Raw genomic sequence first — 19,516 nt, 5'->3', positions numbered from 1 at the left:
TGTTCCTTTGATGCTTCCTGCATCATTCAATATTTGCTTATACAATCTTTCAATATCTCAACTTGAGGCTCGAAATTTTTCTTGAGTTCTTGCAGAGTAAGATATGCCACTTTAAGATAACCACTTTACACCAAGAAAAATCTTTATATGGTTTCATGTCACTTTTACCAGTGGTTCTCAACTTTCCTAATGTCATGACCCTTTAATACAGCTCCTCATGTTGTGGTGACCCCCGACCATAAAATCATTTTCATTGTTACTTCATAACTGTAATTTTGCTACTGTTATGAATTGGGTGACCCCTGTGAAAGGGTAGTTTCACCTCCAAAGGGGTTGCTACCCACAGGTTGAGAACCACTTCTATATACTCTGGGCTGTGGTAAAGTGAATTTTTTTATTATGGCATTTCTAGCCATACAATTCCCATCCAGTAATTGGGAGAGCCTGTAGAGAAGGTGTAGAGAACTCTGACACAGAGACGGATCTGATTTGCCATTTCTCTGACCTGAAGAATGAGGCAGCTCAAAGCTAGGATAAAGAATTACCAGGATCAAAACAGGCTGCAAATTGGCTTTAACCTGTGCGTCTTAATGGCCCCTCTATAGTTCAGATCTTTGTGTGGCTTTCCCCCTTTCTTCAGTCAAGCATCCACTCAGATGTTACTCTCTCAAAAATCCTTCTCCAACTACTTCTCTAAACTCAAATTTCCCTCTCTCTTTACTCTTTTTTAAAAAGATTACTTTATTGAGGCCTCTTACAGCTATCCATACATACATCCATACATGCATCCATTGTATCAAGCACATTTGTACATATGTTGCCATCATAATTTTCAAAACAGTTTCTTTCTACTTGAGCCCTTGGTATCAGCTCCTCAATTTTCCCCTCCCTCCACCATGTTCCCTCCCTCCACCACCCTTGATAATTTATAAAAAATTTTTCATGTCTTACACCAACTGCTATTTCCCTTCACCCACTTTTCTGTTGTTCATCCACCTGGGGGTGGAGGGTAATATATCTATTATTGTGATCAGTTCCCCCTTTCTCTCCCCACTTTCCCCCTACCCTCCTGGTAGCACTAATTTCATTATTGGTCCTGAGGGGTTTATATGTCCTGGATTTACCGTGTTGAAAGCTCTTACCTGTATCAGTGTACATACTCTGGTCTAGCTGGATTTGTAAGGTAGCACTGAGGTTATGATGCAGGGATTGGGGGTAACAGTAAAGAACTAGAGGAAAGTTGCGTGTTTCATTGGTGCTAAACTGCATCCTGACCAGCTCGTTTCTTCCTGTGACTCTTCTGTGAGTGGATGTCCAATTGTCTACAGATGAGCTTTGGGTTTCCACTCTTCCCTCCCCTTCATTCATATCAATAAGATTTTTTTGTTCTGGGTCTTTGATGCTTGATACCTGATCCCACTGGTACCTTGTGATCACACAGGCTGGTGTGCTTCTTCCATGTGGGCTTTGTTGCTTCTCAGCTAGATGGCCACTTGTTCATCTTCAAGCCTCTAAGACCCCAGACGTTGCATCTTTTGGTAGCCGGGCACCATCAGCTTTCTTCATCATGTTTATCAAACTGCTATACACATCGGACAAGACCACAGAAGAGGAGATCAGAAAGGTAGTACCCTTCACAAGAGCCAAGCACAAATTGAAATATATAGGGCTATACCTAACCAAAAAAAACCAACAGATTTGTTTGAGGAAAACTACAGAACACTGTTGTTGAGGTCGGAATTCACTACTGACTTTTGTTACCTTGTCCCTTAACTCTTGTATTTCCCTTTGGTGTGTGACCTTTATCTCCCCTATCATTTCATCCTTTTCCTCAATGCCTCCTTCATATCCTGTATGACTCTAAGCAGCATTCTGAAGATTTCTTTCAGTGACAGGTCAAAGTCTGCCTCTTTTATGACTGGTTCAGGTTGTCCTCTGATATTGGATTTCATTTCTCATATCTGTTTTCTTCTTGTGACTGTGGAGGCAGATTGCTGTTTGCATATCATTTTGGAGGAATTCAGTACCATTTTACTGGGAGTCAAAGAGACCTCTGGACGGTTGTTATGAATGTTTCTGTCGGCTGCCTGTAGCCAACCACTCAGGGGTGGGGGTGTGTGTGCTTCACCTTTGTCCCACTGGGGTTTACCTCTCACCCTATCCTATTGGGAGTCTTTTTTGTTTGGAGGGCAGATTGGATGGCCCTCTCAATCGTCAGGCTCAGAGGTCAGCCTGTATTATGCCCTGGTGATTCTCAGGCCTCCATAGGGGCCCATTTGCAGCCCTGCAGGTCTTGGTCTGAAAGAAAGTTCTGGCCTGGGCACAGGCGTGTATAGCTCTGGAGAGGGGATGGGGTAGAGGTGGGGGTGGTCTGTCTTGCCCCCCCCCCCCCCCCCCCCCCCCCCCCCGCTAGAGGCACTACAGATAGGCGGGGCCATTGGGTAAAAGGATCCAGGCGGTCTATTAGCATGCAGCTCCACTGCTCAGAGCCCAGAGGTTGGGGAATGCTAGGCAGAGAAGGGAAAAGATAGAAAGGAGAATGCTGGTCTTGGAGGAGGGATCCATCAATGGGCAGTAGGAGGGCCCCGTGCCATTTGGGGTATCAAATCGCAAATGCATGAGCCTCTGCCGAGTGGCTGACAGGCTTTGGGCACTGAAGCTGGGGCGTAGTTTACCAGGAGTGACACCCACAATGGGTCCATAGCAGCTCAGGTGGCTCAAGCCAGACCAGTTCCTGCAGCAGGCCTGGGTCCTCGAGACGCTGCAGTGGGTGCAAGAGATGGAGTGGAAGTCATCTTTTGGTTCAGGAAAGCATTGTGGGCTGTCGTGGGAATTAACTGACAGCTTCGGAATCCCTACTCAGCCCGCAAATCTCCCCACTCACTGACCTTCATGGAGCTCCCAGCGTGAGCTGCCTGCCTACCTGGTCTCCATCTTGCCACCTTCTCCTTCCCTCTTCTATTAGTATCGTGGGGAAATAACTGTCACTTTATAACTCGATGGAAATATGCGTTAGTGTGACAGTAGCATAACGGTAATGCAAGCAGGAGGCATGGCCCTGGCACAGTCCCGCTGTTAATCCAGGGGAAACAGCCTTAGCCAGAAAACTCACTCTGTACCCTTAACCTGCTCTATGTTTTCATATCACTGATATAGATTACATAATTTGTCCACTTCTTTGTAATCTTCATGAAGATGGGAACTTTGTCCATTTTGTTTATAACTACATCACTAGTGGTTATCATTCAATTTTAGGTGATATATGAATGTATGTGGGTGACATTTGATTACTAGCCAATCCAGAAGCACCTCAGGGAAGGAAGGCTTGGCAGTCTGCTTTTGAAAAGGCACAGCCTGGAAAACTCTACAGAGCATCTCTACTCTGCAACACATGGAATCACCCTGATTTCATATTGATTTTATAGCCTGTGATTTGATGTCTTTTAATCTAAGAAATGATTTTGAAAAAAAGGAGTTTTTTTTTAAAGCCACAAAAGTCTCTGATTTGTCTTGAAATTTATTATTGAAAAGAGAAATTCATATCTTCCAATATAAGCTTTCCCTGAAAAAGCATATATATGTGTGTGTATATATATGCATCATACATGACTATCTCCCTAAAGCTTTTAATTATTTTTAATATCTCCATTATTTTATACTACTCAAAAACAAATCCCTAATCACTCACCTTAGTTAAAATGGATTAATTCTATGACTTCTGAAAAATACTTGAGGAAAGGTTCTTGGTTTGTTTATTTGTTTTGTTTTGTTTTTACATTTCCTTTAAACCAGACACAAAATTGTCCACACTTTTCACCCATTATAAATTTTTCATAATTCTTAGTGTGTAATGCAATTCTAGCAAGTTCATATTTCCTTTTAAGATGCACATTGATATTACCATGACAACTTATCAGCTAGACAATATATTTATTAAATTTCCCTACTGTTTCATTTCTAACATTTAGATGTTAATGCTTTGCTCTGTGCTTAACTATATAATTAGATTGAAATAGTTTCTATTCATAAAAAGTACTAAGTACTTAAATAAAAATAGATTTCTGTCATTTTGATTTGAAGAGAAGCTGTATATTTTTATATTAATCGCATTAAATTTGTGTGTTTTCATGAATGTTAATATATTTTACTTTCCTGTTACTTATTTTAAAAGTGCATATGAGCAAAATGAGCTAAAATATTTTTCTTTGTAGGTATCAGTGAATGAACTCAAACAATTGTTGTCACATATATTGGAACAAAGAAAATTTAATAAGATATTCAATAAAAGAGAAAATATCTTTGATAAAAGGAAGAGCCAAAATAAAATAAAACAAAGAGGAATTCCAAATAAAAGTATGTTGAAGAGACATAAAAACCATTGTAAGTAAAAATTTCCCCTCCATGCAGATTTATAATGATTTCATAAAATCTAAAATCAAATAGATTAGCTGCCTTTTGAATAGTCTTAGAATATACTCATAAATATTTTTATGTATACCTTGGATTTGCTCAGCTTCTGTCTTAGTCTGAAATTCCTAATTCGTACTGATTATAATCAGCCATGTTGGTAATCAGAACTCAGCAGGGAATAAAATATCCAGCATTATGCAGATAAAATGTATATCTTGCTATTATTTTGTTCTAAGAGAAATCTTTATATTTTAAAGGGCACTCAAAATTAATATCATGCTTCGACTACCAATCTAAAACCCTTTTAAAAGAAAACATACTTGATTAGTCGATGGAGTTCTCTGAATGCAAAACATTTCTAGGAAATATAATGTCTCCACAGATTCCATATGGAAGAGTCAGCTGGTATTTAATTATAACTTTTTGGAAATCATTTTCAATATTTAAGTCTATTAAATAAGAGCTATCTCTTTTCTAACAAATATGTATGAATTTCCAACTTGCTAACTTCTTATTTAAGAAGGGAATTTTTTTGACCAAGAAAATTTAAGAATGTCAATTTTTAAAGGCAATGTAAAAGTAAATGATTAATAGCTTAAATTTATTTTTAATCTAAATATACAATGAAACATTAATTTGAACTTTTGAACATAAAGCTATAACCTACATTTTATCAAGCATAGGTCTATTGGTAAGCAATCCTAATATACACCACACCAATAGTTGATCATTTATTGTTAGCCATCAAGGGTTGGTATGAGTCAGCATCAGCTTTATGGCAGTGAGTGAGTTCTAGATGTTTAATGGAATGAGACACTGTCATGGATAAAAGTGTCTTCCCTCCAAGTATGTGTCTATGTGACTAGGCTATGATTATCTGTGGCTTGGCAGTTATGTAATGATATAATTTTACATTAATACATGATTTAATAATAACTTGGCAAGTAACTTGTTCTTAGTCATAGAACGTATGTATAAGGTAGAAGAAATGTACCTAAGGTAGAGGGAAGAAATGATGAAGGGAAAAATCTGAACAGAAATTTCAAAGGGCAGCTGACGAAAGACATCATGCTTGGCAAAGTGGAAGAGCAGTGAAAAAGAGGAAGGCCCTGGAGATGGACTGACATAGTGGCTGCAATAATGGACTTAAACATTAGAACAATTGTGAAGATAGCATAGGACTATGTAGTGTTTCACTCTATTGTACAAAGAGTCAGTATGAGTGAGAACAAGGGTACCTAACAACAATGATGTAATCTTATGTGCTACGTGGCTTGCATTCCTTTTTATCTGAGAAGAAGTACAGGCAGAGTGGCCTAACTACCACCAGGCAGGAACAGAACAAATATTTTGGACCTGGTGTCCCTGTGCTGAGAATCTCTAGGGGAAGACCAATGCTAAGACACCTGGAGATATTGATAGGAGATAAGAACCTTCCTCCAGGACCAAGAGAGAGATAAAACTTTCCCCTAGAGCTAGTGTTCTGAATTCAGATTTCTATTCAAGCTAACTTGTAAGAGAATGAATTTCTGCTTCTTAAAGCCACCCAGTTATATTACGGAAGCACTAGATAATTAAGACAGACACTAATGATATTTACGGAGCCATTTATGTGCTGAAGCCTTCCAGATATTTGAAGACTTTCCCCGTCTTTAAATTGGATTGTATTTTTAGTGTGTCTCCTTTACAAGTTAATATAAAGTATTTCAATAATTTTACATGGGAATGGTCACACTTTTTTTCTTGGACTTGTATTTAATCTATTTATATATTATTTAGTTAAACGCTGTGTAGGAATTACATAATCTCCTGTCAACTTGCAAAGGGGTGGAGTCTAGCCTGTCAATCAGGTCACGGCTTGATGACCTCATTTGGAGGCACAACAGAGATAAATAGCTCACTGGAGGTGGGATACACACTGTCTGCTACAGATTCCTGTTGACAAGCCACATGGAGCTACGCTGATTGAGCCAGAGCACTGGAACTGGAAATTAGCAGTTTGCATAGGATCATAAAGTGTTAAGTAGGGAAACTGAGATTCTCACTTAGATGATCTGAAGCCAAAGTAATAGCTCTTAGCAAGCTTGCCATTTGGTTCTTATGAAAGTACATAAAATGTTAGAATAAAAAGGAGGCTACCAATACCAAAAAGAAATATTAATCCCTTGTTTCTCTAAACAGCTCTCGTGCATGGCAGGATGAGCAAGTGTTAGGCTGCTAACCATTAAGTTTACTGGTTCAAAACCATCAGCTTCACCATATGAGAAAGATGAGGCTATTTGCTTCCATGAGGAGTCAGATAAGCCCACATGAAAGAAACACAGCAACCTGTATGATCCAAGGATTGTAAACAAGAAAATCCAAATCGAAGGAAGGATTGGTATCAGAACTTAATTTGTGAACACCTAGTTTTCAGAAGGCTGTAGATGACAGCAGAAGCCCCAAATCATTCGCAGGGTCCCACATGTATTCAGCCTCCAGTGAATCCCCTCTGGCCATCCTCGAGAGCTGTGACAGAGAGTGTTATAAAGACAATTATGGCAGCTGTCGTTAGATTAAAATGTAGGGTCTTGTCACTTGATCTCCCTTTTGAACTAGTTTAAAGTTGTTTCAGTCGTTACATTTTCAGCTTCTCTTTGATTGAGGTTTTTCTATATTTTAGCTAGTCATCGTTTGTTTGTTTGTTTGATTGCTTCCTGTTTGTGTTTTGTATGATTTTCTGTATATGAAGTCCAAGATAGGTAGACAGTAACCCAGACAATGAATGAATTGATGATTGCTTAAGGCATGGCATGGGAAGGTTAGGGAGAAAGGGGGACTAACAGCACTGAGTATAAGAAGAAAATGTTCTGAAATTGATTGTGGTGATGTTTGAATAAATCTTAATATGATTGAGTGTTTAAATTGTATGATATGTGAAAAAACAAAATATGTATTTATATTTTTCTCAGAAGCCCTGTGTAAGATCACTATGAATCAGAACTTGATGGCAGTGGATTTTTGGTTTCAAAACAGGTTTGGGTAAATACTGACCCACATCATGAAAAGAAATATCCTACTACTTCATGGACATCAAGTTTACTTGAAAGTTTTAATATAAAGTGCATAATAGTAGTAAAGGAAAAATGTTTTCAGTTTAGAAGCAGAAACTAAGGTAGATCTCATTTGAATCATCAAACCTATAATTCTAAAAAAATGACTTATTATCCTCCAGAACTACATAAAGTATACATGCATTCATTGTTGTCTATTAAAATTACTTCCAAGGATACTTAAGGAGTCCTGTCTTATAATAGCCATAGCATTCACCCATTAAAATTTGCATACATACAGTAGCAAATGTGTCCTTCTGACAAGAAGTAAATCTAGAAAAGGGATCACTGCTAATAACAGCAATAGATAAAATTTGAGAACTCAGAGTTGCCAGAGAGAGACTGATTTTGTGACTGTAAGGGCTCTCTCATTCATCTCACTCTCTACCTGTAAGAGTCTTGCTTCAACAACAATTTTGTTTTATTTAAATCTTAATAACCAAAAGGTACTTTTTAACCTTTTCTCCTCCCCACCCAAACACTGGTTCACTGCTCAATTGAAGAATTTGTTCTAGATAATAACATATAAATGCTAATCTGCTTAGTTACTTGTGTATGAGTTAAGGCCCTGGCATAAAAGAAGTAACAAATTTAAATCAATCATATAAGAAATGTGTGATAAAACATCATTTCTAAATAGTGGACAAGATGTGATGAAATCAGAAAGTGCCTCACAGATACCAGTAACAGCAGTGACATTACTGCCCCTAAGGATCACAGTGGCAACTGGAATATTGACAACGGAAACCTGGAGAGGGCCATCCTAACAGGAAGCACACAGCCAGCCCTGCAGCAACCAGATTGGCAAGTACCCAGAAGCATAGCTACCCTCCATATCTGCTGCTGTGCCTTTAACCAAATCTAACCAGAAGCTGAAATAGAAGGGACTGAGTCCCTGAGTCATTAATGTGAATTAGTAGAACAGAATGGAAAAAGATGAAAAGTGGGTGTGGAAAGGCAATCACATGACATCCCACACCATTGCTTTTTCGACAATGGGGAGTGAATGCTATAAACAAAGAAGATGAAGGAAATTTTGTGGAATTCAAAATAACAGCAAGTATAATGAGAAAGACACAGAAACACTAAACAGTAGAAAAAGAAGCATAGTTATTTGGAGTAAAATAATCAACTTTTAAAGTAAACCAAGAACTTAAGGAGTCATCAAATCTCATTCTATTTCTAATATCTATTTCATCAGATATTCCTAGCAGATGATGCAAACTTCTACTTAAATACCTGTCATGTAAGCTCCTCACATCATTTTCATACAAGGCAGCTTGTAACATTAGCTTACGTTAAACCAAAATGTAGTGATTTTAGTGTGAAATCGTGGCTCTTGGAGCTTGAGGAAACAGCCTGGAGGGCACATAGGACCTCCTCTGACTACACAAAAGAGGAGACCCGATCTCCAACCCAGCCCATGGATGATTGGCACAAGGCCATTCTTCTTACTCTCTGACACTAACTGTTTCACGGACAACACTACACTTCTCTGCTGGGTTCAATAACGTGTTGCAATGCCCACACAGAAATCATGTGAGAACACATGATTATTGGGGGGTTATTAGGTAAGGTAACATATACCATGTCAGGATCATAAAAAAGTAAAGATGCAATCTGGTCTATAGCAGCACCTCTCTTCAGCTAGTAGCCAGATCTTCCTCTGGTCCTCAGCCTCTGAGCCGCAAGGTCACTTGGCTCTGCCTTGTTCCTTGGGGCAGGAAGCCCACCTGCTACACTGCCTCTCAGTCTCACCGTCTTGTGCCCAATGATTTCAACATTCTACACTCTCTGCTGTAGTGTCTCTGGACCCTGGTGGCACTAGAACAAGGGGTGTGCAGTGCAATACAGGCAGGGATCTCAAAAGAATGTGCTCTGCTTGAGGCTCTGCTTCAGTGATGGCTCCAGGAACTTCTCCCTTAGTTTGTGGGATATCTCATTCTTAAACCCGGAGAAAAGCAAAATAGATCAATCCCCAAATTGGAGTTCTCGCATCCTCTCACCCAATCATTTCATGGGAGTTATATAGAAATGGATAGGACAGCCACTTTAATAAATTTCACTTCACCACACAGACCTGGAAAACTGTAGGATGACATCAAGAGCATCATACATGAAGAAAACAAAGGGTAATTTAAAAGATAGGAGAGGAAAAAAGCATAGAATAGATTTCAGAAGAAACTGCAACTTGCTGTTGATCATAGCCTAGTGAATGCAATGGAAGAAATGATGAGGTCAAGGAGCAGAACAGAAAATTTCAAAGGGAAGCTCAAGAAGACAAAATATTGTAATGAAATGTGCAACACCCTGTAGTTAGAAAAACAAAAAGGTAGGACATGCTCAGTATATATCAAGCTGAAACAACTGAAGGAAAAATTCAAGGGTCTAGTTACAGTATTAAATATTTCATGGCACAAGAGTGAGCAATGTAAGAAGCATTAAAAGAAGATGGAAGGAATACACAGAGTCACTGTAACAAAAGAACTAGAAATAAGAAGTCCATGCTGCATTGAAGGCATTAGCCAAAGACAGAGCTTAGGAATTAAGGGACTGCCAAACGAAAAGATTCAACAAGCTGATGAAGCACTGGAAGCACTCACTCACCTAGGCCAAGAAAATGGGAAGACAGCTACCTTGCTAACTGATGAACAGAATCCATATTTGTACTCATTCCAAAAGAGGTGATCTAACAAAACATAGAAATTATAGAACGACATCCTTATTGTCACATGCAACTAAAATCTTGCCGAAGATCATTCAACAACAATTGCAACAAGGCAGAACCAGGCAGCCATCAGAAATTAAAGCCAGATTCAGAATAGGGTGTAGATGAAGAGATACCAATCCTGACATCAGATGGATCTGGGCTGAAAGCAGAGAATTCCAGAACGCTGTTTACTTGTGCTTTATTGACTATACAAAAATATTTGACTGTGTGTGGAGCCTAACAAATTATGGATAACCTTGAGAAGAATGGGAATTCCAGCCACTTAATTGCGCTCATGCTGAACATGTACATGGATCAAAAGGCAGTGGTACCAAAAGAATATTTCCTGGTTTAAAATAAGGAAAGGTATATATCAAGGTTGTATCTCATCATACTTATTGAAACGACGTGCTGAGCAAGTAATCAGATATACTGCACTATATGAAGAAGAACATGACACAGGATTGAAGAGAGGCTTATTAACAACCTTAAATATGCTAATGACACAACCTTGATTGCTGAAAATGAGGAGCACTTAAAGTACTCACTTATGAAGATCAAGGATTGCAGCCTTTATTATGAATTACAACTCAATGGAAAGAAAATCAAAATGCATACAACTGGACCAATAGATAACATCATGATAAACTGGGAAACGACTGAAGTCAAGGATTTTGTCTTGCTTGGATCCACAATCAATGCTCACGGAAGCCGCAGTCAAGACATCAAATGGCAAAGTGCTGCACGGGACCTTTTCGAAGCATTGAAGAGCAAGGAAGTCTCTTTGAAGACTGAGGTGTGCCTGACCCAAGCTATGGTATTTTCAGTCACTTCATATGCACGTGAATGTTGGACAGTGAATAAGGAAGGCTGAAGAAGAATGAACTCATTTGAATTACGGTGAATAATATAAAATACTATGAAGTGCCAGAACAAACAAATTTGTCTCGAAAGAAGTACAGCCAGAATGCTCTGTGGAAATGAGGACTTTGTCTCATACTTTTGACGTGTTATAAGGACAGACCAGTTCCTAGAAAAGAAATCATGCTTGGTAAGTTATATGGACAGGGAAAATGAAGAAGACTCTGGATAAGCCAGATTTACACGGTTACTATACAAAGGAACTCCAGCCCTACAATGAGTGTGAGCCTGGAGCAAGACCTGGCAGTGTATCGGTTGGAACCAACTTGTCAGCCCCTAGCAACAACAAAGATATTACCATCAAGCAGTAGTTTCTAGAATATCAAAATGTTTCTTCACATTTACAAGACATGGAAATAGTTACCCATTTTCCATGCCAATGTACTTAAAGCCTTTCTAAATTTCTCAAATAGATCAAATGTTGTTTGTTGTACCACATATTAAAGAAAAGATCTGTGCCTAGCATTGTGTTGTCACATAGTTACACTTAATAAATATTTTCAAAATCAAAACTGAGTAGAATTCTTCCTAGATAAGAGCTAGGATGTAAACACAGAGCCTGTAGGGTTTCAAAGACAGTGTCTTTACTAAAGATTGGCACCTCTTTCTCCCTGGAAACAGCTGGTTGCATCAAACACTAACCTTTTGGTTGGGAGGTGAATGTTTTAACCAGTGCACCACCAGGCTCCTTATTTAATATCCATTACCTTTTATAAGTTGGTGTTGTGGTTAAGTGCAAAGTCAGTTCCGACCCCTAGCAAAATGCACAACAGCATGAAACACTGCCTGCCCAGTCCGGTGCCGTCTTCACAACTGTTCCTATACTTGAACCCATTGTGGCTGCCGTGGTGTTACTCAATGCCCTTGAGGGCCTTCCTTGTTTCCACTGTCTCTCTACTTTACCAGAATGATGTCCTTTTCACGGGACTGGTCTCTCCTGACAACATGTTCCAAGTATGTAAGACAAAGCCTGGCCATCCTTGCCTGTAAGGAGCATTCCGACTGTACTTCTGTCAAGACAGATTTCTTTGTTCTTTTAGCCGTCCATGGCACTTCCCATGTTCTTCACCAGAACCATCATTCAAACACAAATTAGCCTATCCATTTCCTTCAGGGGATCTGAGCACTATAATTTTCACAACTAGTTTTTCCTTTAGAGTCAGAATTGAGTCTAAAAGAAAAATTATCCTCATTAAGTTGGGCAAAACAAATTGGGCAGTAAGGACCATGGAGTATATTCATGCCGGCAACTGAAATACTCCCTTCTACATCATCCTGCGTGGGTGCTTCCTGCTTTCCTTTTGGTGGCCGTGCCCCATCACTAACTATTGTGTTCTTATTTGGAAAGGGTCCTTGGAAGCTTTCCATGCTTCTGGAGTCTATGACCCACAGCACTGACTTTAATCATATGCATTCCTCTCTATTGGTTTATGAAATATCGGCTTATGAGGGAAACTGGGAAGCACTATTCGTTCACTTCCATGAAGGAATGAATAGTTGCCTAGATTTTAGGAGTTTTTTCTGTGTGGTCAGAGGCCTTAGCAGTCAATCCCTTCATGGTTAGACTCAGCCACTTCACCAAAAACTAAAGCCGCTCACTGGGTCGGCCACTTTTAATGTCTAATCAATGAATGAATGCAAAGGTTTGACCACTGCAACCTAACTGGGGACATCTCTGAAGGGACAAGTTAGCTCTGTACCTCTTTGTGGAATCAGCTAAGGATTCACTAAGCCTATTACAACTTTGTCTTTGGCTCATCACATTTCATCCCCACCCTTTTTCAGGTACAGCTCCCAAGGAGACTCTCTCTTCGTTTTCATAATTATTTTTACCTATTTTGTTGAGATTAGACATAGCAGAACATACACCATTTCAACAGTTTTTACACGCACAATTCATCAACATGGATTATATTGTATGAGATGCAAAGAGCACTTCTTAAAAAGCTCTTGACATCGGTTTTTCAGGGAACCCACACTGCACCCCAGTTTATTCCTTTCCTATTATCTATTCATTGTTCTTTAAATACAGATTTAAGAAAATGATTTTATAGGAAAACTAGCCAAGATTTCTCATTCCGGCAAAGTTGTGGACTGCTGTTAATGTGACTATCTTACTAGAAATACCTAAAAATAATAACCTAAGCATATCAGAACTTTTTAATCTAGTTTAATGCAGAGGCGAGCTCACAAGAAAGTCACCACAACCCAGGTGTTAGCACTGATGAAAAATCAACCCTTGAGTTGATGTCTTAGCAAGCTGTGATCAGAACTGGTAATGACTGAACCATAGATTTTAAAGCCCAGCAGATAGAAGAGGAAAAAAATAGGACTTTTGAGAAATAAATTGTAAGTAAGAGCTATGAATAAAACTCACAAGCTGTGCAGGCAATTAGAGGGGGGCGGGGGGCGGGAGGGGGAACAATCACCCACCATTAGTTTGTCACCTAGGCAAATAGCAAGGGTTGGCTCTACCTCGGCTCTCACAAGAGAAAATGTCATGCAAAATTAGATTTACATTTGCTATCTGATTCTTGTTTGTTTTTTTCAGCATTTTTAAACCAACATCTCAACATATAAAACTTTACATCAGTTAATAATATGAGAACACTAGTCACCTGGCAGGAGCAAACATAAAGTCAGTTCAGAAAAAAATATTCCTACAATCCTGGCTGATGGCATTCTCATATACTCATAGTGTTCTTGGGGATGAACTGACAAGAAACTTTCACAAAATGTACAAATAAATAGGCAAACAAAAACATTCAGAGTGAGTCAGCACATGCATACACTCCCACACACAACCGAAGGCATTGAGCCCCAACCCTTGAGAGAGAGTCGAGCAACAATATGAACACGTCTGTAGAAGAAATCTATTTGAAAATGGCTAAGAAATCATGAAGCACACACACTCTCAAGGAATTGTGAAAAAGGAACTAAAACAAAACCAGTGCAGAGCTTGGCTCACCTTGAGTAGCTGCTGCCACTGAGTAGCTGACTCCAACTAATAACAACCAACCAGGAGCCTTGCTGGAACTCTAGTGGTGTGGTAGTTATGCCTTGGTCTGTGAGCCACATGGTTGGCAGTTCGAAACCACTAGCAGCTCCATGGGAGAAAGACTGAGATTTCTACTCCCGTAACAGGTACAGTCTCAGTAACCCGCAAGGGGTCACTATGAGTCAGCACTGACCCAATGGCAGGGAGAGGACAAAGGGTAGGATGGTTACATACTAGCTGCAACGTCAGAGATTTGAAACCCACAGTGGCTCTGCAGGAGAAAGTCGGGACTTTCAACTGTGTCAATCAGTTACAGTAGTGGACACTCACAGGCACAGTTCTACTCTGTCCTATAGTGTCATTATTTACTGACTTGGTGGCAGTGCAAGGACAAAGGGTTTCCCTGAGTAGAACTGCCCTATATGGTTTCTAAGGCTGTACATTATCACAGAAGTTCACTGCCACATCTTTCTCCCACAAAGCAGTGAATGGATTCGAACCACCAAACTTTGGTTCACTGCCTAGTAGCTGAATATTTAACTACTGTGCCTCTAGGCATTCTTGAAAAAGGAATAGGCCACTATAATAATCAAGTGAACTAGTAATAACTTTTAGTATATTCATTTAAATTATAAGTCAATGGATAAATTTAACAGATTGGACACATGGAAGGGAATATTGGTGAACTATAGGGAAGAGGAGAAGAAATTGTCAGCATGTGGCAGAAGAAGAAAATAATGGTTGATGGATAGTCTGTTAGATTGAATTCAAGAACCATACCCAGCTATATTCTTCCTATAAGAGCTATACTTTTAAAATGGCACAGAAAGACTGAAAATAAATGGTTACAAATTGTATCCCAGGCAATAATGATCAGAATAAAGCTGACATTAATTTCAGATAAAATATACATAAAAGTTATGCATTAATAAGGAGGAACAGGGACACCACATAGGATTAAAAGATCAACTCATCAAGATGTCCTGATAATTCTGTGTTTCTACGCCAACATAGCATCAAAAATTAAAAATCAATAACATTGACAAGAAGAGATCTATATCTGTACTCATTCCGAAGAAAGGTGGCCCAAAGAATGTGGAAATTACAGAAAAATATCATTTTCACATGCCAGTAAAATTTTGCTGATGATCATTCAACAACTGTTGTAATAGTACATTCACGGGCAGCTGTCGGAAATTCAAGTCAGATTCAGAAGAGGCTGTGGGAGAAGCGATATCATTACTGATGTCAATGGATCTTAGCTGAAAGCAGAGAATAGTAGAAAGAGATTTATTTGTGTTTTATTGACTATGCAAAAGAATTTAACTGTATGAAGATCATGATAAATGATGGCTAACATTGAGAGGCAGGAATTTCAGAATACCTTATTGTGCATTCAAAAACGTGTACATGGATCGTGAGGGAGTCATACAAATAGAATAAAAGAATACGTTTTGGTTTAAAATCAGGAAATAGGTGCGTCTGGGTTGTAAACCTTCACCATACTGACAATAAAACAGAGAAGCTGGACTCTATGAGGAAGACTGCCATTTAGGGATTGGAGGAAGGCTTATTAACAACCTAAAACTTGCAGATGACAACCTTGGTTTATCAGTAATGTGGGGTGGGGGACCTTGAGGATAGGGTGAGGGGATTTGGAAAGCAAACAATGAATGCGGGAGGGGGAAGGGTGCATTAGAATTGATTATAATGATGCACATACAACTCTTTTTAAAAGTGATTAAACTATGGAGGTATATGATATGTAAATATAATAACAAGAAAACTAAAAAAGAAAGAAATCAAACATGGCCAATGGTTACCATGGGTGAAGAAAGAAACATTTTTGCATAGGGGCATTGAGTTTATGTTAAGGGTGATAGAGCAATTCGGAAAAGGATATCAGTAATGGTTAGTACAACACAGAGTATAATCAATAGCACTGAATTATAGATGTAGAGGTTGTTGAATTGGAGGATATTTGTTGTGTAGATTTTTGCCATAATTTTAAAAATTACACAAATAAAAATCAGTACAAGAAAAAAGAAGTGTTCTAAACTCGATTGTGGTGATGATTGTGAAACTGCTATGATATGATTGAATTATGGAATTGTATGACACGTGGATAAAGTGCCAATAAAACTGTTTTTTTGAAAAAAAAATAAGGTTCACAAAACTTCATATCACATACTTTGGGCATCTTATAAGAAAGGGTAAATCCCTAGAGAAAGATACAATAGTTGATAGAGTAAAAGATCAGCCAAAAGAGGAAACACTCTCAATGCGATAGCCTGGCACGGTAGCTGCAATAAGAGGTTCACTCACAGGACAAAGTAACATTGTGTTCTTTTATATATAAGGACATTATGAGTGAACAGAACCAGAACTTAACAACAACTATACAAGAGGGCTTTCAAAAGTGGGAAATTTTCATTACTTTTCAAATTAATTCTGTTTTTCCGTGTGTGCCTAAAAACCCATTGCTATCAAGTCAATTCTGACACATAGTGCCCCTAAATGGGTTTATAAGACTTTAAATCTTTATGGAAGCAGACAGCCTCATCTTTCTTCCAAGGAGCGGCTGATGGGTTGTAATTGCCATTCTTCCATTGGCAACCCGACACCTAACCCACAGCACCACCAGGGCCCTTTATATATCATATGTATAACCTACAAAGCTTGTCACAGTAAGTCCAAAAGTATTGATAAAAAACTATATAAACTTTTATCAAACAAAAATAGCAAAATGTGAAGCTCTTGTTTCTCAACATACTCTCCATCTAAGTCCATAGACTTCTGAAGGCTGTTTCTCCCTCTAATCTTTCCCAGTGAAGCCTGCATTCTTCAATTTACACCACATCAAAACAGCAGTTTGGGCATCCTCCAGAGACTCCGATCACTTTCCTTTTCAATGTTCTTTGTGTTCTAGGAACAAAGAGAAGTCTTAAGGGGTAAGGTCAGGACTAGAGGGTGGATGGCTTGAGGTTTCCAGTGAAATGTTCATAGGGCAGCCAGAGCTGCCCTCAAGGAATGAGCGAGTCTTGTTGAGATGAGGGAGACTCCTTGGTGCAGTTTGTCTAATCTCACCAGTGCAGATTTCAATATTTGTCAAACGCCTTCAAAATAAGCCCCCATGACAGTGCCAAGAACATCTATCAAGAGCAATCCTTTGCATTTCCCCCACCCCAAATAATCGCTATAGTTCTCTGAACTGACCTCTCTGCTTTGAATTTAACTGACCCAGCAGATTCCCTTTGAAGTTCATGGTTTAAATGGACCTTTTTTTTTAACTTACCCAAATGAAGAACTTTTTCCTCTCATTTCTGTAGCCATCCACTGCTACAGAGATATGTTTAAACACTTAAAAAAATAAGCCCTAGATGTGAAAACTAGAAGCCTAGTAGCAATTCTTTTGACCTCTTCTTGTGTGTATACATGTATGTATAATATATTATATATGTACGGCTGCTTTTAGTTTTCATTTGTGTAGGAACCATAATTCTTTCTCTAAATTAGGAGTTCAGTTAAAGAGTTAATTTTTTTTAAATCAGATCCCCACTTGTTTAGTATATATTTGAAGAGGGGATTTTTTTTTCTACTTATACTTTAATTTGTTTCCCATTTTTTAGCAATACCACTGGAGATATTTACGTTTGATAACAATGATCTAGTGATAATGTGAATAAATTTGATTATTATAAATATCTCTGTCTTTATTCAAGTGCATTTGAATTGATTGAATCTTTATCTGACTACGCCCAGCTGTGTCATTCTTTCTTGGATGGAATGCTATTTTTAGTAATGGATTGTTATTCTCGTCTTCTTTTATCTGAAAGTATATCTTCCTGCACACATTAAGGACAAATTTGAAGAGCTCTTCTGATGCATTATTCAGAAAACCAGAAGCTGAAGCTTTATTTGAAGTACAATTGAAATTAGATAAGATGGATGCAATGATGTGCAGGCGATATTTTTTTGCAGGGGAAAGAATTTTCTGTTTTTATCTCTCCCTTTATAAGGTACCCATCGTTCCACAAGAAGCTGAGTTTAGTTACCTGACCTCTCAATGGGAGAATGGGCAACTTGTCCAGGAAATTCTTATTGAGCATCTCAGTTAGATAAAGAGTGAGGAGAATAAGAATGAGGAAATCACAAAATACCACAAGCCATCTACAAACTAGGAGTAGCGCTCTATCACTGAAATCTAATTTCCTCTGGATGAAGCCCTTGTGCCATTTTAAGTGATTATTTGGTACATCTGCTCTGCCCTTCTTTGCTTCCCGAGACTGACCTACAGCACCTGTCTCAGTTACGGTGCATCTCCTCTTAGGACTGAACAACAGGTATTCACTGGTTGACCATGCAGAGAACTTGGGACTCATGTATGGAGATTCTTTACATTAAGTTCAGAATGGTCTCCTTAAGCCATTTCCTGAGAGTCTTTAACCCAAATTTTGGAAGTATATTAAAGCATCATCCAGATACCTTGATCTGATAATGGAGCTCATCGCCATTGGTTTTAACAGCTATCATTGCTCTCCCAAAGGTCGGAGGTTCAAGTTCACATAAAGGTCCCTTAGGAAAAAGATCTGTCACTAAAAACCCATCCTTCCACTCTAACGCACATGAGGAAGCTATGAGTCAGGGACAACACAACAGCAACTTGTTTATTGTACAGGAGATTTCTATTTCAGTATTTGGGGAAGCCAAAAAAGGATTACAAATAAAAACCATCATCATCATTAGAAAATTATATTGGTAAATAATTCCCTATATGTCTAAGCAAAACAGCCCTGGTGGTGTAACAGTTATGTTTTGGGCTGCTTACTGCAATGTAAGTAGTTCTAAACCACTAAATGCTCCTGGGGAGAAAGATGAAGCTTTCTTCTCCCAAAAAGATGTACAGTTTGAAAACCCAGGACAGTTCTAATCTCTTCTAAAGAGTTGCTATGAATTGGAACCCACTCAATTAATGGTAGCGAGTTTTGAGATATGCATGCAAAGTTAATTTTTCAGAATTTATTCTCATTCTTTGAAAGCATGTTACTGGAAGCAATTAGTATTCCGGGCACAGACTAGTACTTTCCCTCTGGGTTTTCTCCCTTTAATTGTGAGTGTAGAAGGCATGTAACTCAAAGCAGAAACTAGATGCTAAAAGTGCCTGGTGTTAACTAAATTGATTGGATAACATGAACCATTCAAGATGATTGTAAATTCCTTTTCAGTTACATTTTTTTCTTAATTAAAAAAAATAAAGTCTAAAACTCTGATGGCTTGTTAGGAGGAAGACAAACAAGGACCAATTAATGTATTTTGTAGTCTTATTAATGAAGTATCATCAGATCCTCTCCTTAGAAAAGATTTCTGGGGTGGGAGCTAATCAGA

At 38.6% G+C, this 19,516-nt stretch overlaps 1 protein-coding gene across 2 annotated transcripts in view; it reads left to right on the top strand.

Annotated features, from left to right (window-relative positions):
• Positions 1–4,217: 4,217 nt before the first annotated feature.
• The window catches only part of SEL1L2 (SEL1L2 adaptor subunit of SYVN1 ubiquitin ligase), a 100,263-nt gene continuing 84,964 nt past the window's right edge, over positions 4,218–19,516 (top strand). For both annotated transcript variants that reach the window (XM_075527840.1, XM_075527839.1), the window contains exon 1: positions 4,218–4,380. In XM_075527840.1, coding sequence (XP_075383955.1) covers positions 4,356–4,380 — 25 coding nt within the window. In that variant the 5' untranslated portion in view covers positions 4,218–4,355. The remainder of the gene's footprint in view (positions 4,381–19,516) is intronic.

This window comes from Tenrec ecaudatus, chromosome 12 (assembly GCF_050624435.1).
Source record: "Tenrec ecaudatus isolate mTenEca1 chromosome 12, mTenEca1.hap1, whole genome shotgun sequence".
NCBI lineage: Eukaryota > Metazoa > Chordata > Mammalia > Afrosoricida > Tenrecidae > Tenrec > Tenrec ecaudatus.
This window is presented reverse-complemented; position numbering and strand designations above follow the sequence as displayed.